The sequence below is a fragment of the Drosophila elegans genome, unplaced genomic scaffold (assembly GCF_018152505.1).
Source record: "Drosophila elegans isolate 14027-0461.03 unplaced genomic scaffold, ASM1815250v1 contig_208, whole genome shotgun sequence".
Lineage (NCBI taxonomy): Eukaryota > Metazoa > Arthropoda > Insecta > Diptera > Drosophilidae > Drosophila > Drosophila elegans.
The window spans coordinates 17,414,865-17,430,004 of NW_024545578.1; the positions used below are offsets into that span (position 1 = coordinate 17,414,865).

A 15,140-nucleotide genomic window follows, 5' to 3' on the forward strand; every position below is an offset into this window, starting at 1 on the left:
GCTAAAAGATACGAGTAAATTAACTGAAATAAAGGAGCTTGTAAATTTCCGACTTAACTGATTGCGAATATCTGACATTAACCAACATGATCCGATGCAGGAGACTATATAAATAAGAGCCGAAGCCAAAATTGTTTAAAGTGACAAAAGCGATCGTACCATGAGAGTTCTAGGAGTTCTGTTAATTTCGATGCTTGCCTTGGTGGCGGCCCTCGAAAAACCCGTTCCCGTAAAGGATATGCCCGTAGGCAGTAAGATAAACGGACGTATTACGAACGGATATCCTGCATACGAGGGAAAAGTGCCCTACATTGTGAGCCTACGCTTCGATAATGGCAATGGTGGAGCCTGGGTTTGCGGTGGCTCGATCATCGGCAACGAGTGGGTACTTACCGCCGCTCACTGCACCCACGGAGCCAGCTCGGTGACCATCGGCTACGGCGGGTTGTGGCGCACCCAGCCACAATTTAGCCACGTTTCGTCGGATTTCATCGAGCACCATGCATACGATACTGGTAATCTTCGAAACGACATCGCCCTGATCCGTACACCACACGTGGACTTCTGGGCTCTGGTCAACAAGGTGGAGTTGCCCAGGTACGAGGATCGCTACAACAACTACTACGGCTGGTGGGCCCTGCTCTCGGGTTGGGGCAAAACCTCCGACTCCAGCGGAGTGTCTGACTACCTGAACTGCGTGGACATCCAGATAGCAGACAACTCCGTTTGCGAGGCCTATTACGGCTCTACGTTTATCACCCCCAACCACGTGTGCATCGCCACGCCGGAGAACAAGGGCTCCTGTAGCGGAGATTCCGGCGGACCACTAGTCCTCCACGAAGATAATCGCCAGGTGGCCATTGTTTCGTTTGGATCCTCTGAGGGATGTCTGTCCAAAAGGCCCAAGGGAATGACGCGAGTTACCAGCTACTTGGACTGGATCCGTGATCATACCGGCATTTCTTACTAATAAATTAAGAATGAAATAAAAGGACAATAACATTAACTAAAGTCTACTTTATTCTACGTTTTATTTCACCTACTTCCTAAAGCACTATGTTTTAGTAGGTTTGTGTCCTTAATTTAAGTTACCCCGATCTTTAATTGAACTAAGTTCAATTTTGAGAAATATCCATCTATTTTGTTACATGTTCAATACAGAAATTTTATTAAGAGGCTTGTTAGTAAGAGATGCCAGTGTGGTCGCGGATCCAGTCCAGGTAGCTGGTGACGCGCACCATTCCCTTGGGACCGTTGGAGAGGCAGCCGGCGGAGGAGCCGAAGGACACGATGCCCACCTGCCGACCGCCGTCATGGATGACCAGTGGGCCACCAGAGTCGCCGCTGCAGGTGCCCTTGTTCTCGGGCGTGGGGATGCAGATGAGGTCGCCGGAGAAGCTGCCGTAGTAGTTCTCGCACACGGAGTTCTCGCCGATCTGGACGTCCACGCAGTTCAGGTACTCAGAGACGCCGCCCTCGTCCGAGGTCTTGCCCCATCCGGAAACCAGGGCCCACCAGCCCTGATAGTTGTTGTAGCGATCGTTGTAGCTGGGCAGCTCCACCCTGTTGACCAGCGCCCAGAAGTCCACGTGGGGGGTGCGGATCAGAGAGATATCGCCGGATCCGTGCTCGATGAAGTCGCCACGACCCACCCAGTGGGTGTACTGGGCCTGCAGGCGCCACAGAGCTCCGTAGTAGATGGTCACCGATTCCATGCCATCGGTGCAGTGCTTGGCCGTCATCACCCAGGTGTGGCCGATAATAGAGCCACCGCACCAGGTGCCACCGCCGTTCCTGCTGAAGCCCAGGCCCACGATATAGGGCACTTTGCCCTCGGTCGCGGGATAGCCCATGGTGATCCGACCTTCGATTGGGGCCTTGCCCACGGGCACGTCCTTCCAGAAGACCGGCTTCTCGAAGGCCGAGGCGGAGGCAATTACGCCCAGGAGCACGACAGCTAGCACTTTCATTTTCGTCAAGTTTAGCGAACTTAATGAATCGAGTGGAACAGTGGCAAAGGTTTTATACCTTTCGACTTAACCGGAAACGAATAATTCTGCTGGCACCGTAATTTACAGCTTGCAGATAGGAGAACACAGAAAACAAAGTGTGCGGACTTGAGCCAACTAACTGAAATCTTGCTCAAGAAATTGGCATATTCGATAAGATTATTATCAAGAGAAGCTTGTCTACAGTGGATTTATTATCAATATAAAATATTAACATAATTAACTAAAATTTGCAAGTTCAAACGTTCATTATATACATAATTTTTATTATTAACATCTGATTTTAGTATTTTATGTTTATGTTTAAGTTTTTCTTTTTTTGCCATTTAAATAAAAAAACAATAAAAACGAAGCGATTCTTAAAGATTCGTGTTTTGAAAAGTAACGATGGCCGCCATATTTAAACGCAACGACGGTTTTACCACTAACCAGTGCTGCCACCACTTTCGTTAGCAAGGGCACCCACCAGCGCGAGCGCTACCATATTGATTTTTTTTAATGAACACTGAAAAACTGTTGCTATTCTGCCGCAATACGGATCGACTGTAAATTCAGATTGAAAAAGTGTTTGCCATTCATCGCTGAATCTCTGAATCAGAAATTAAAATTTGTATTTAAATGCATATGCTTTAATATTAAGTCCTTATTATTCTTTAATATTTAAAATGATTCTGCTTTTTCTTTATTCTAAAAACAAACGGTGAAAGCTTTATTTTATTTAGAAAAAAAAGCTAGAGTCCTCTCTGTCATAAAAGCCAGATCTGACGGGTAAAAAGCGAAACAGCAAACAGATGTTTCACATTGACTACCAGGGCTGGCGTTATATATCTAATGGTAATTGGTAATGCCGTAATGCTGAATATTTTATAAGCCATAATTTAAATTTAACAGAATTAACCAAAAGAACCAGTTTCTATGACGCTCCCATTATCAGGTTGTTCCCCATTGGAACTAGTTCCCCTAATTGCGGCTGTCCATCCCTGGTTCTACCCCCCAAGTTATTTGTGTGTTACTATTTTTATGCAAAAGAACGAGATAATTTAGTAGGTAAAAACCACACTTTTGTTGTCTCAGAATAAGATAAAAGACCTCTTGCCAACTCTGGATTGATCCAGGATAATCTTGTCGCCAATAAATTACCCTCGGAAAGACAGAAAATCCGCTTTTTCAGACAAGACGCCTGCAGAAAAACTACTTAAACAAGGAAAAGCGCGATTTTCCTGAGGTAAATAACTTCTGAAAAACCCAGTTGCTGGTGGAACTCTGCGAGATGAATGAAGTGGGAAGACAATAACCCATCAGTATCAAAGTAATCTTTCCTAATTTCCTCATTTGTTTTGTTGTATCAACAGGCATGATTACTAGAGTCGAACGGTAAATATAATGGATAACATAGTCTACGACTTTGCCAATATCACGTTTCAGCCGAAGGAAGTGGGATTCACCGGGGATCGGTGAGTGCTAAGAACGAATCCTTTTGGAGCTCCCATTAAAACCACCAATTTCAGGTCGTCCACTAGCTCCAACCTTTCGTGGCGACTGAAGGAGATGGCCATGTCAGACATGGAGGAGATGCGGGATGCATCCCAATCAGTACCACCGCCCCCCGAGTCCGACGATAATGTCAGCAGTGAGTCCAACGAATCCGACGATGTGGACTCCCAGTTGAGTCGCTGCGAAGACAATGACGATGACAGCGATTGCATCAGTGGATCATCCAGCCATAGCTCCAATTTCGGGGCTCGGGCGGGCGTGGCCCGGCGCAGGATGCCCGCCCGGGTGTCCAAGGACAACTTCAACCGGGTGTGCAGCGCCATCATGAAGCCCATCAAGAAGAAGCAACGCAAGGAGCTGAGTGCCAATGCCCAGACCCTAAAGAGCATCGAAAAGCTCTACACCAGCAAGCGGATGAAGAAGTTCACGCCCACCAATCTGGAGACCATCTTCGAGGAGCCCAGCGATGAGAACGCCGCCGATGTGGAGGACGACAGCGAGGAGTGCTCCATCAGCAGCCAAGTGAGGATCGTGAAGTTCGGCGGCAGGAAGCTGCGACGGGCCATATCCTTCAGCGATGGCCTAAACAAGAACAAGATCCTGTCGAAGAAACGCCGCCAGAAGGTGAAGAAGACCTTTGGCAAGCGCTTTGCCCTCAAGAAAATCTCCATGACCGAGTTCCACGATCGTCTGAACAAGAGCTTCGACAGTGCCATGCTGGAGGGCGATGAGGGCGAGCCGCCGGGATCGGGGGAAGCGCACGTCGAGATGCCGAAGACATCCATGACAATGGAGGATATACAGCTGCCGGCGATGAGCGGCCAGCAGCACTTCCTCATGCAACCGGCGGGATTTGAGTAGAGGAGAGACTGAATGACCCACTCACTGCACACCCACATTTATTCATTGCATTACAATTACTAGCTGTTAGTGCCCAAAAACAAATGTACTGATACCAATTATGAAGCTAGGATTTACGTTCGTTTGGTTTACTTCATGCCGTAGCCTTAAGCCTTTCATCAAAGTTATAAGTGTGTGTAAATAGCAATTAGAGAAAAATAAACTAGAGCTATACCTAAAACTAAACTTATCCAGCCATAGAATTCGATTCTGTGCCTAGCCATTAAGCGTATAATAAAGGTTGAAAAATACATATCCATTCACCTGCCGTTAAAGATCTACAAAAGGGGGATGTAATCGTATTTATAAGTTATTTATAAATATTAAAAGCCTATAACATGACATATTTTTAAGCAAAAGGGGTGCTTTTTAAAAGAAAAAAATAGGTATTTTCAAAATGTTCTTACACTTCAATCTCTTTTTTTTCAAACAATAGTTTTGTCATAGTCTATGGTTTATCATTTGTTTTTTGTTATAGTAAAAATGTATACTTTAACACCCGTGTACTTGTAAGATGTATTTATCTTGTATGAAGACAACTTTTAAACTATGATAGCCCAATAATAAGAAATATACTAAACTTCCTTAAAAAATTATTGGTAAAATAAGTTCTATATTTATTTCGGTATATTCTGCGATCTTATTACTAAATTTTAGATCTAAGGGCAACTAATTCTTTAGATTTATCAGTGAGTTGGTTCGAAAGTTTGTTTTCCGATTTGCCAAAGTTTATTTGACACCTTCAGGAAAAGTTTGGTATAATTATTTTGCGTTTAACGAAATCCCAGTTCTTAGCTATTTAAAACCCGATAAGACTACCTTAATGTATAACGTTACGGAAAGCAATTTGGGGGGTGGTAACTTGTGCGCCAACGAGGAACACAAAAATAAGGCAGGCCCAAATAAACCCAATTCGAATGCGAAACGGAAGCGAAACGCACCGAGGTGGCCAAAAGAGCAGACGGATTGTGCGAGCCGGGTGGCGCTCAACTCAAGCCCAATTATTTAACGGCCGCCGCGTGATTAGCAAGTGCAATAAAATGCAGTAACAAAAACGCGCCCATTATTAATGAGTGCAACATGCAACGGGCAGCGATTATGCAGCTTGAATAGATATATATAAATGGATAGATATAGACGCACCACCGCACGATATCGAATAAAAGGGGGGGATTAAGAGAGAGGTGGGTGGTGGTGTCGGTGGTGCGGCGGTGCATTTGCATTTGCATAATCATGTTGTTGTGCCTCGCTGTTGTTGCAGCCTCATTACATTCGGCTTCATTTCAGTTCGATTTGATTCAATTCAATTCAATTCAATTCAACCCATTTCGAACATATCACATCGGCGGGCGCGAGACGAGACTAGACGTTTTGATTTATTTGCTTCGCCGGGCACACAGACCGCAGTAGCAATGGCAGTAGCAGTAATTTCCTAAATCGACAACAATGGCCAGGTAACAGAAATACTTTCAACACCAAATAAAGCTGATTATCTCAGCCAGCGGCAGGCGGTGCACGAATTAATTTAATTAACAACACATACATATTTTATGCTGCACTTCATTTCCTGCTAAGAATTCTGCGCATGCCAGCCATCGCTGCATGCAACCGAATGGCAAGCTGTTAATTTGTTTATGAGCAGGCGGTGCCCATGCCCCCAACCCACCCACAATCTGCCCAGGCAACAACCTTGAGGTCTGGGTCTGCCGGCTAACTAAAGTAGGCGGTTTACTTTGATCGGCAGACGTCATCAAATTCATGCCATCAAGTTGGAAAAGAGCAAACGCACAGTGAAGCTTCATAAGCCCGAACCACCATTGTTACACTGATCAATTGGATTGGATAAGTCATTTGTCTGCAAGAGCTCGACAAAAACAAACACAAACTGAATTAAATATTGAAAAAGCTAAACAATCATGAGTTGTGTAAGTATTTATTAAACCATTAAAAAGCGAGGAGAATATAAAGTCTTTCTTATGTTTAAAGCGATTAGCTTCTTTTTATAAGGCTTATAAAAATATAATAGCAACTTTAAGAGACAAAAGCAAAGCCAACTGGTTTTTCCAAAATTAATAAAACGTTCACCATTTGATCTGTACCTTTCTCGCATTTTAATTTTTGCTGATTTCTCGTAAGACCCTATCTAAAAGAAATTTGTATGATAAACTTAACTTTTGTACATTATCCTGAAGTTTGACTGTAAAGTGATCAAATTATATCCCAACTGAGGGTGAAGATGAAGAAGCGGCGAAATGCAAATATAACTGTATAACTGTAACCACTTTTGTTATTGTTTTACTTACAGCAAACACTTAAGCTTTTTTTTCTCAATGAAAGCCTCTCGCACAGCCACCAAAACAAATGCCGAAACAAAAACAAAAACAAAAACACGCTCGCGAATGCATAATGAAGATGGAGTTAAAGCGAGAAGTGAGAAGTGAGTGAGGAGGAGTGATGTAATAGCGCCAAAGCGGGCAGATAACTAGAGTTACAGCTTCGCCTTCAATTTAAATGGCAAAACCACAAAACACCAACCGCGAGATCCACGACGAAATTGAAATGTAACCTATGCGGCACATATTTCCATTTTTGCGAGTAAAATGCGGACCAGACAATCGCGGCAAAGGGCGAATGCCGACTGAAATGTGACAGTTCCTCAATGAAAAGAAGAGCCATACGTACATACATATATTAGCGATTGGCAGGAGCATTTGAAAAGGCAAATTAAGCCAAATTGATGCAAGCTGCAATTGTGCGCGGCCAACTGAATGCAGCCAAATAGATGAAATAATAAAGGCGGCCAGCAGCAGAAATTGCTGGCGAAAGAGTTTATAAAAATGCTGGCAAGCAGCGCGCCGGCGCAGTGGCTAACGAGACGCGAAGAAGAAAGCAGTACAACACCGGCGACTGGAGGTTACTACGCGAATTGCGATTACAGCCGAAGTTTCAGTTTGAAGTTGTTTAGTGTCCAGTTACCAGCGTAACGGCTTTTCGAAACGGGAAAACAAGTGACCATTGGGTGAACGAGTGACAGGAGGCGAAGCGCGGAAGTGGGTTGAAGGAGGAAGCAGAGGAAGTCCAGTGATCAACAGTTTCCAGGGAAGCAGCTTAAGCCGTCGAGGAAGCAGGACAATAACTGAGGAAGCAGTTTAGAAACTAGAAGGAGCAGAAGACTGTCCAAGGAAGCAGTTTAGTCCTGACCGAAAGCAGTTTTACCCTGGCATAAAGCAGTTAAAGAAGTGAGGATAGCAGTTTTACACAACATCTAGCTCCAGTAAAAAGGGAAAACAATTAAAACAAAGAATTAAGGATCAACATTGAATAACCTGAGAAAGTATTGCATACCCAGAAGAAAGCAGACAAGAATGTAAACAGCTGACATGAAAGACATTTATTTAGGAAGCACGAAGAAGTGAAAGCCGTACGACAACTAAAAGGATACATTAAGCAGTATAGTTCTGGCAGTGAGGAGATATTTTTAACGCAGCTAAGAAAAAACATAAAGAAACTCAAAGCAGAATTAATAATAAAATATTAATAAAATTATTAGATAAAGTAGTTAAGACTTTATTGCTGAAAGCAAATCTATAAACAGGGTAAAAAAGGCTAAGCAATTTATGAAGTCAACAAGCCAACCAGAAAAACAATATCCTCGAAAAAAAATTTAAAAACTGAAAAATTCATAAAAAAAAAGTTTAAGAAAGCAATACCTTATTACACTTTTCTACATTTACATCAAATCAATAACTTAACAAGCAAGTAGATAAGAGGAAGCAGTTTTAGACACCCTAAAGAATTGTACCAAGCAGTTTTACAATTGACAAAAGCAGTTTGGTCCCGGAAGTAAGCGGTTTTAGAATCCACGGAAGCAGCTAAACAGGAAATCATGCAAAGGAAAAACAGTTAGCAGTGAAAGCAGTCAAATCACTATTAGTGCAAAGTGCCAGCAATTGCACTCGCAATTATAAATTAAATGCGTGCGCGTACAAAGCGACGCCAATGTCCAAACAATCTGCAAATGGAGGTGGCCCGCTGCTGCTGCTCACCTGGTCATGGCTGGTCATGATGGACTGCAGCGCGCTGGACTGGCAGCAGGTCAAGCCGATGTACCTGGTGTCCATGTACCCGGGCCCCATGGGTCTGTCCACCTCCTCCTCCTCCACGTCCCCCTTTTCCTCCTCCTCATCCTCCTCCTCCTCTGGTTCCCTGGAACACGATGCTGAAATGAGTGCCAGCAACTTGGACAGCCGCCACATGAAGGGAACGGGATTGGGCATGGATTTGGGAGGGTTCAGCGAGGAGGACCTGGAGGATCGGGAGCCCATAGTTCTCAATCTGGAGACCACGCCGCTGCTGGAGAAGATGCTGCCCGAGGGCGCCATGGCCATGGATCGCATCTTTGGCGGCGATGTGGGCAATCCCCACTGTTTTCCCTACCAGGTGGGAATGCTGCTCCAAAGACCCAAGGGTCTCTACTGGTGTGGCGGTTCACTGATCTCCGAGAAGTACGTCATCACCGCCGCCCACTGCGTTGACATGTACGAACGGTAAACGTCCAGTGGCGAAGCAGTTTCTCATATGTCCATATTTTGCAGGGCCAAAAGGGCCCTCGTTTTCCTGGGCGCTAATGAGATCAAGAACGCCAAGGAGAAGGGTCAGGTGCGACTAATGGTGCCCAGTGAGAACTTCCACATTTATCCCACCTGGAATCCAAAGAGATTGAAGGATGACATTGCCTTGGTCAGGCTGCCTCATGCCGTCAGCTTTAACGGTGAGTTGGGTGGTTTACAAGAGGTGGGTTTTTTGTGGAGAATATCATTTAAGAAAATACAATTTTCTTGAAACGAGTTTAAAAACTGAAAAATCCCTAAAAGAAGTTTTAGAAATGAAGACCCTTTTACACTATTTTTATTTTACTTCAAACTAATAATTACACAAGCAAGTAGACAACTGGAAGCAGTTTTAGACATCCAAAAGAATTATACCAAGCAGTTTTAGACACTCAAAAGCAGTTAAGACCCGGAAGTAAGCAGTTTTGGAATCCACCGAAATACCTAAACAGGATAGCATGTGAAGGAAACACAGTTAACAGTGAAATCAAAAATAGGCATATTTAAAATTAATAGGTTTTAACTACAAATTATTGTTTGTACCCAGCCCTTAAAAAGACCTATTCATCTTGGAATCTATAATTTCAGACCGCATTCATCCAATCCAACTTCCAAAGAGGCATTACGAGTACCGAAGTTTCAAAAACAAACTGGCCATAGCTTCCGGCTGGGGTCGCTATGCGACTGGAGTCCATGCGATCAGCAATGTGCTGCGCTATGTCCAACTGCAGATAATCGATGGTCGCACTTGCAAGTCCAACTTTCCGCTGTCCTATCGAGGTACAAATATATGCACCAGTGGAAGGAACGCCCGATCCACTTGCAACGGAGATTCGGGAGGCCCCTTGGTTCTACAGCGGCGTCACTCGAAGAAGCGAGTCCTGGTGGGGGTGACCTCGTTCGGCAGCATCTATGGCTGCGATCGCGGCTATCCGGCGGCCTTCACCAAGGTGGCCTCGTATTTGGACTGGATCAGCGATGAAACCGGAGTGAGTTCGCACCAGGACACCACGGAGGCGATATTCTTCGACCAGTACGTAAGAGAGTATGGAAAGCCGCGACAAAGTCGCCGCTCGGAGAGGGAGGAGCAGCCAGAGGACGATGTGCCCGATGAACTGGACGTGCACTCCAAGCCCGCCTCCGACGAGGACATCTCCGAGGATGTCAGACCGAGAACCCGCCCGCGCCAGCACTCCGAACACGAGTTCTATTTCTTGTAACCCAAAAATAAACGTTTATTTTAAGTTGGAAGCCAACGCTTAGTTGCCGTAGTTGACCACACCGGTCTTGGCCTCGATCCAGTCCAGGTAGGAGGTGATGCGGGTGAACACGCCCGGCCATCCCCTCTCGCAGCCGAGGGCGATGCCGAAGGAGGTGGCTCCGATCAGGGTGTTGCTGCCGTCGTTCAGGACCAGCGGACCGCCGGAGTCGCCGTTGCAGGTGGAGATGCCGCCGGTGGTCTTTATGCAGATGTTGGTGCCGGCGACCAGGCCGAAGTACCACGGGGAGCAGCCGCTGTTGCTTATGATGGGCACCTCGGCGAACTGCAGAACGTCGGTGGCACCGGTAGCAGCTGTGGGAGTAATAGTAATAGCAATAAGGTTATCAGAAAAAAGCTAAGAAAAATTCCAAGATCTAAGGTCCCTTTTCAAAGTAGTATTTTTAAAACAACATTATTTAAAATATTCGTTAAGAAAATAGTAAAGTCGCAGCTATATAGATTTTATGAACAATAGATTCCACCACGCTTCATTGAAGTTAAGGGTGTTAAAAAAAATATTTAGGGCAATAATAACAAACAAACAAGATTAGATTTCTTAAAAATCTAATTTTTTGATAATAAAGTTGAAGTGTTCTTTCCGAAAAGATTTGTTAGATTAAATATACTTAGCCAAAGGTTAAAACTCATTTCGATTTGGATTTTCCCATTCTTAAGTGAATTGAATTAAAGGCGAAACTAGTACTGAAATGAGGTGATCAAAATATATCAAAAATAAATTCAAACAATTTTTGTTGTACATTTCTTAAATTTATATACGTTTTAAGAAAAATTTGTATTTACTTAGAGACAGCAGAATTTATAGTGGATTCTATCTACAAATTTACTACATAATTTAATTAAATTTAAAGCCAAAAGTAGAAAAACGTATTTATTTTAATAATAATGCAAGGTGTAGGTAAATAGTATATACATATTTTAGTGTTGAAGGGCAAGGCAATAGTACTTAACTTTCTTTTTTATACTCCCAAGACAATTAATTATCTTTCAGTATTATTGCAAAATTATGTACTGTGTGTAAAAAAATTTTTTTTTCTATTTTGGCACAAGCTAAAGTACTGTTTAATGACAAATTAAATTTTATTGCTATACTCTTAAACGCTTTATACTATTGCAAAGTTCTAAACTGTGAATAGGTAACAAGCTAAAAGCAAGCAAAAGTCTTTACTTTCTTTGCTAAACTCTAAAATCACTAAATTTGTGTAAGGTAAAAGGTGAGGGTCACTTACAGTCGCTGATCTTGCCCCATCCGGAGGCGATGGCCGACTCGCCACTGTAGGTTTCATAGCTGCTGGACTTCACGGGCAAGTTGGCGGGTTGGATGTACTCTGTTAAATGGAGAAAATGTGTGAAAATCTATTTTCCATGCAGAAGAGAAGATACCCACTGTTGAACTCAATGGGCACTGGCAGCTTGATGAGCGAAATATCGTTGGTGATGATCTCGGGCATCCAGTTCTCGTGCACGATCACGTTCTTGGTCTCCACGAAGATGATCTGCTGACCCTGCTCCTTGGGGTTGGTGCGATCGTGGGCGCCCAGGTAGACATCCACGCCGGTGGTCAAGCTGTCCGTGCAGTGGGCGGCGGTGATGATCCAGCGGTCGCTGATGATGGTGCCTCCGCACCAGGCGGCTCCTCCGGCAACGTATAGGAGTAGTCCCACCTGGTAGGGGAACTGGTTGGGCTCGGCCAACTCTCCGCCTGTAATCCTTCCGGCGGGCAGCGTCTCGCCGCGAACCTTGGGCATCGGGGTCTCGATGTTCAGGTTCTGGACCGACTGCCAGTCGACAGCCTGGGCCCCAAGGATGGTGGCCAGAAGCAAAACCGTGGCGCAGGTGAATTTCATTTTGATCACTACTAAAGCGGTCGCCAAAAGTGGGGGCCCTTTTATACGGATTTCGATGGACGCGAGGGCATCATAATTCATCGACTATCTATGGCGGATTGCCCAGGCTGGAATAAACCGAGGTGATTTATAATCGTCTATTAACCGCTACCGATTGAGGCGATGCTACCGATATTCTTAGCGATAAGGAGCGCGCGCAGGCGAAAAGTGTGAATCGGATTGGCTCAGTATTGGCAATAAAGCCCAATCATGGTCAGATTAATCAGTTCGTAGTAGGCTTATCTACTGCACTGACTATTACGGCAATTGATTATTATAAGTTGGCGAAAAATAGATTTTCTAGTACTATTCGACATTACGATACACCCTACTATATGACCTTTACCAGTTCATTTGATTATGAAATTCTTAAGAAGGTCATATTGGCGAACAGTTCTTTAGATAATGTATTCGTAAAGCCTGATCTTAAATACTTGTATTTGCGGGGATGGCAAAACCTTAGACATCGATTACCAAAGAGGTTTTGTGATCTAATTGCATAATTTATAGAACCCACAGCCATAATTCTCCCAGTCTAAGCCGCGATGTGCCTATGATATGAGTAATCTGCCTTGCGAACGTGTGAGCTTCCTGCCGACTCATCATGATGTCATAACAGCCGATGCACTTCCCTCAATTCAATTAAAAGGTTCGGTATTTTCAAAACAACTTCCAAACTTAATTAAAGCGCAATACTTATGGAATCAAATGGAAATAAAATAAGTTGAAAATGCTTAAACAAAAGCGGAGAACTAAGCGAAACACGAATAAAAACGGAAATGGATTTAATGCAACAATTTTTGTTTGTTCAATTGAAGGTCGTCTTAGCGTTGAGCCAGCCCAACAAACAAAAGCCGTCACAACAATCCGGTCGAGACGAAGTCTAAGCAGCTACAAGTTCACAAAGAAGAGTCTCAGAGTACCGCATACCGCATACCGCGTACCGCGTATCGCATACCGCTTACCATAGAAGGACAGATTTGCCCAATTAATTAGCACAGCTTTCTAAAAACTTTACAATTTAAATGACACCTGCCAAGCGGTTAGGTAGGCACTCACATAAAACCGAATTACCCATATGACACTATCTCGTTATAAATCTAATCCACAGCCGTTCTATTGGCTCCCCAACAATCGTTGATAGATACATTTAGCAAAGTTGAATTTAAAAATGGCAAAAGTCCTTGAAACAGGCCGAAAGCAGAGCTAATTAAAACATTAAATGCGTAGCAAACTATTAAATTGGAACAAAAAAAACATAGCTAAATGGATTCAAAACAAACAGGGTGTGAAGCCAGTACCGGAGGGTCGAACACCTAAATACACTATTAAAACACTATATTAATTTTCATGGGAATTTTTATGTGTACCATGAAGGTACATACATTTATCTATTTGAACTAACTAACTATCAAAATATCTACCAAAAACTCAATCAACTCATCAACCTTCATTATTGCAAAGGATGTTGATCCAATTTCCACGTATCCACATATGACAAAAATATCTTAATTCAAATGCATGGCAAACTCCTAATCTTATTTATGTTACATACACTTAGCAAGAGTATAATAAAAATTTAATTTATAAAGCAAGATTAAACTGGTTTAAAGCGGCAGCGGTCAAGAGAACAATATTTTTGTGTGCAGTTGTAATGAGAAGCGAAATTATTTGATATGGGTGCGACTTCATAATTAATATAAATGCATACATGCGCCCCCGCCCCCCGGCCCCACACCCTCCATGCAACATGCGTGTATCTTAAATTTAACACACGAACATTTGCAAATAAGATAAACCAAGGCATAAACACATCAAAATATTAATTCAACATTTAAGTCCTGAATGAAATATATGTATTCTTATAATTGCATACACGAGTAAATACAAAGCAACAAGATAATAATATGGAAAAATTAAATTTGAATGAGTTAAAAATTAAGTTTAAGTGTAAATCTTTCAAAAGTGTGTCCCTAAATGGAATTTGATGGTTGCCCCCTTTTGGAATCAGGAAAGCTGAATAAGATGAAGATGCTAATCTGAAAAACATTGCCAGTTATAGATTTATTAAAGTTTTTGAATTTGTGAAGTTCTTATTTATAAATCAATAACTAGCTATTTATTAATAATCTTTAGCTTATAAATTTATATGAATACGTCAGAAAAAGACACAAAAATAAAATGACTGGAAATGTAATTTTCTATTGCTAATTGTTTTTTTTTAACCATTGTGAAATTCAAAATAAGATTTAATATAATGAAGAATGTACTGCGTCTTTATTTTAGTTATAGATGTTAATAAACACAACAACAAAAACACTTGTAGTCAACATAATAATTAATTTAAAAAAATCTAACGGTCTAATATGAATTCGATATGGAAAAGTACTGTCCAAATATTATATCGAAATATTGTGAAATTCGTATTACAAACATGTTAATAGATAAGATAAACTTTAAAATCGGGATAAATGTTACCTAAATTCATTCTGGAAAAGTAAAGACCATATTTAAACTTATCGCAAATTATGAGCTGTCGTAAATATGCTAATAAGTAAGATAAACTAAATATTAACAAGTTCGTCACAATAATAACTGTTTGAGTAAATTCATTGTAATTAAAATAACAAATTTGTTCTGGAAAATGACATCTCAATTGAAAATTGCTTGCGTTTCATTGTAATAAAATGTTATTCGATTTAATTTTTTAATAAAATAATAAATAAACTCGTGATACAACAGCAGTTGAATAAACAAACTGCTGAGCTTAAATAAATAACTGCCATGTCTTTGAAGGCTTAGGCTTCCCCCATCACCCCCATCAATCTGCAAATCACGCAAACTCGTTTTGTTGGATGGCTTGATCCGTTGACGAGTTTAATCCCCTCGCTGCTCAATTTATGAATGGGCCGTGACGTATTTATAAATATAACAAATACATTTAGCTAATTTCCTCAATCTC

At 42.3% G+C, this 15,140-nt stretch overlaps 5 protein-coding genes across 8 annotated transcripts; 3 read left to right on the forward strand and 2 right to left on the reverse strand.

The window, feature by feature from the left end:
* The first annotated feature begins 119 nt into the window (after positions 1-119).
* On the forward strand, positions 120-1,006 carry LOC108142395 (serine protease 1). The gene has a single exon (XM_017266235.2). The coding sequence runs from the start codon at positions 161-163 to the stop codon at positions 968-970; it is 810 nt and encodes a 269-aa protein (XP_017121724.1). The 5' UTR covers positions 120-160; the 3' UTR covers positions 971-1,006.
* Positions 1,007-1,139: 133 nt separating this feature from the next.
* Positions 1,140-1,978, reverse strand: LOC108142396 (serine protease 1). Its single transcript, XM_017266236.2, has one exon. It carries the CDS (start codon positions 1,968-1,970, stop codon positions 1,182-1,184), a length of 789 nt encoding a protein of 262 aa, XP_017121725.1. The 5' UTR covers positions 1,971-1,978; the 3' UTR covers positions 1,140-1,181.
* Positions 1,979-2,974: 996 nt separating this feature from the next.
* LOC108142391 (protein tantalus) lies at positions 2,975-4,662 on the forward strand. Of its 3 annotated transcripts, XM_017266228.2 has the most exons (4): positions 2,987-3,056; positions 3,125-3,234; positions 3,362-3,463; positions 3,518-4,662. In XM_017266228.2, exons 3-4 carry the CDS (start codon positions 3,393-3,395, stop codon positions 4,362-4,364), a joined length of 918 nt encoding a protein of 305 aa, XP_017121717.1. In that variant the 5' UTR covers positions 2,987-3,056; positions 3,125-3,234; positions 3,362-3,392; the 3' UTR covers positions 4,365-4,662. The 3 variants fall into 3 exon arrangements, with proteins under 3 accessions (XP_017121716.1, XP_017121718.1, XP_017121717.1); XM_017266227.2 differs by having other exon boundaries at positions 2,975-3,234; XM_017266229.2 differs by lacking the exon at positions 3,125-3,234 and having other exon boundaries at positions 2,982-3,056.
* A 2,636-nt stretch (positions 4,663-7,298) lies between these two features.
* Positions 7,299-10,264, forward strand: LOC108142388 (chymotrypsin BI). Of its 2 annotated transcripts, XM_017266223.2 has the most exons (3): positions 7,299-8,941; positions 8,999-9,174; positions 9,602-10,264. In XM_017266223.2, the coding sequence occupies exons 1-3, from the start codon at positions 8,403-8,405 to the stop codon at positions 10,231-10,233; spliced, it is 1,347 nt and encodes a 448-aa protein (XP_017121712.1). In that variant the 5' UTR covers positions 7,299-8,402; the 3' UTR covers positions 10,234-10,264. The 2 variants fall into 2 exon arrangements, 1 of the variants encoding a protein (XP_017121712.1); XR_005977239.1 differs by lacking the exons at positions 7,299-8,941; positions 8,999-9,174 and adding an exon at positions 9,347-9,548 and having other exon boundaries at positions 9,602-9,697.
* LOC108142390 (brachyurin) lies at positions 10,224-12,166 on the reverse strand. The gene is made up of 3 exons (XM_017266225.2): positions 11,680-12,166; positions 11,522-11,620; positions 10,224-10,586 (listed from the first exon to the last, which is right to left on the reverse strand). Exons 1-3 carry the CDS (start codon positions 12,137-12,139, stop codon positions 10,273-10,275), a joined length of 873 nt encoding a protein of 290 aa, XP_017121714.1. The 5' UTR covers positions 12,140-12,166; the 3' UTR covers positions 10,224-10,272.
* Between the last annotated feature and the right edge of the window lie 2,974 nt (positions 12,167-15,140).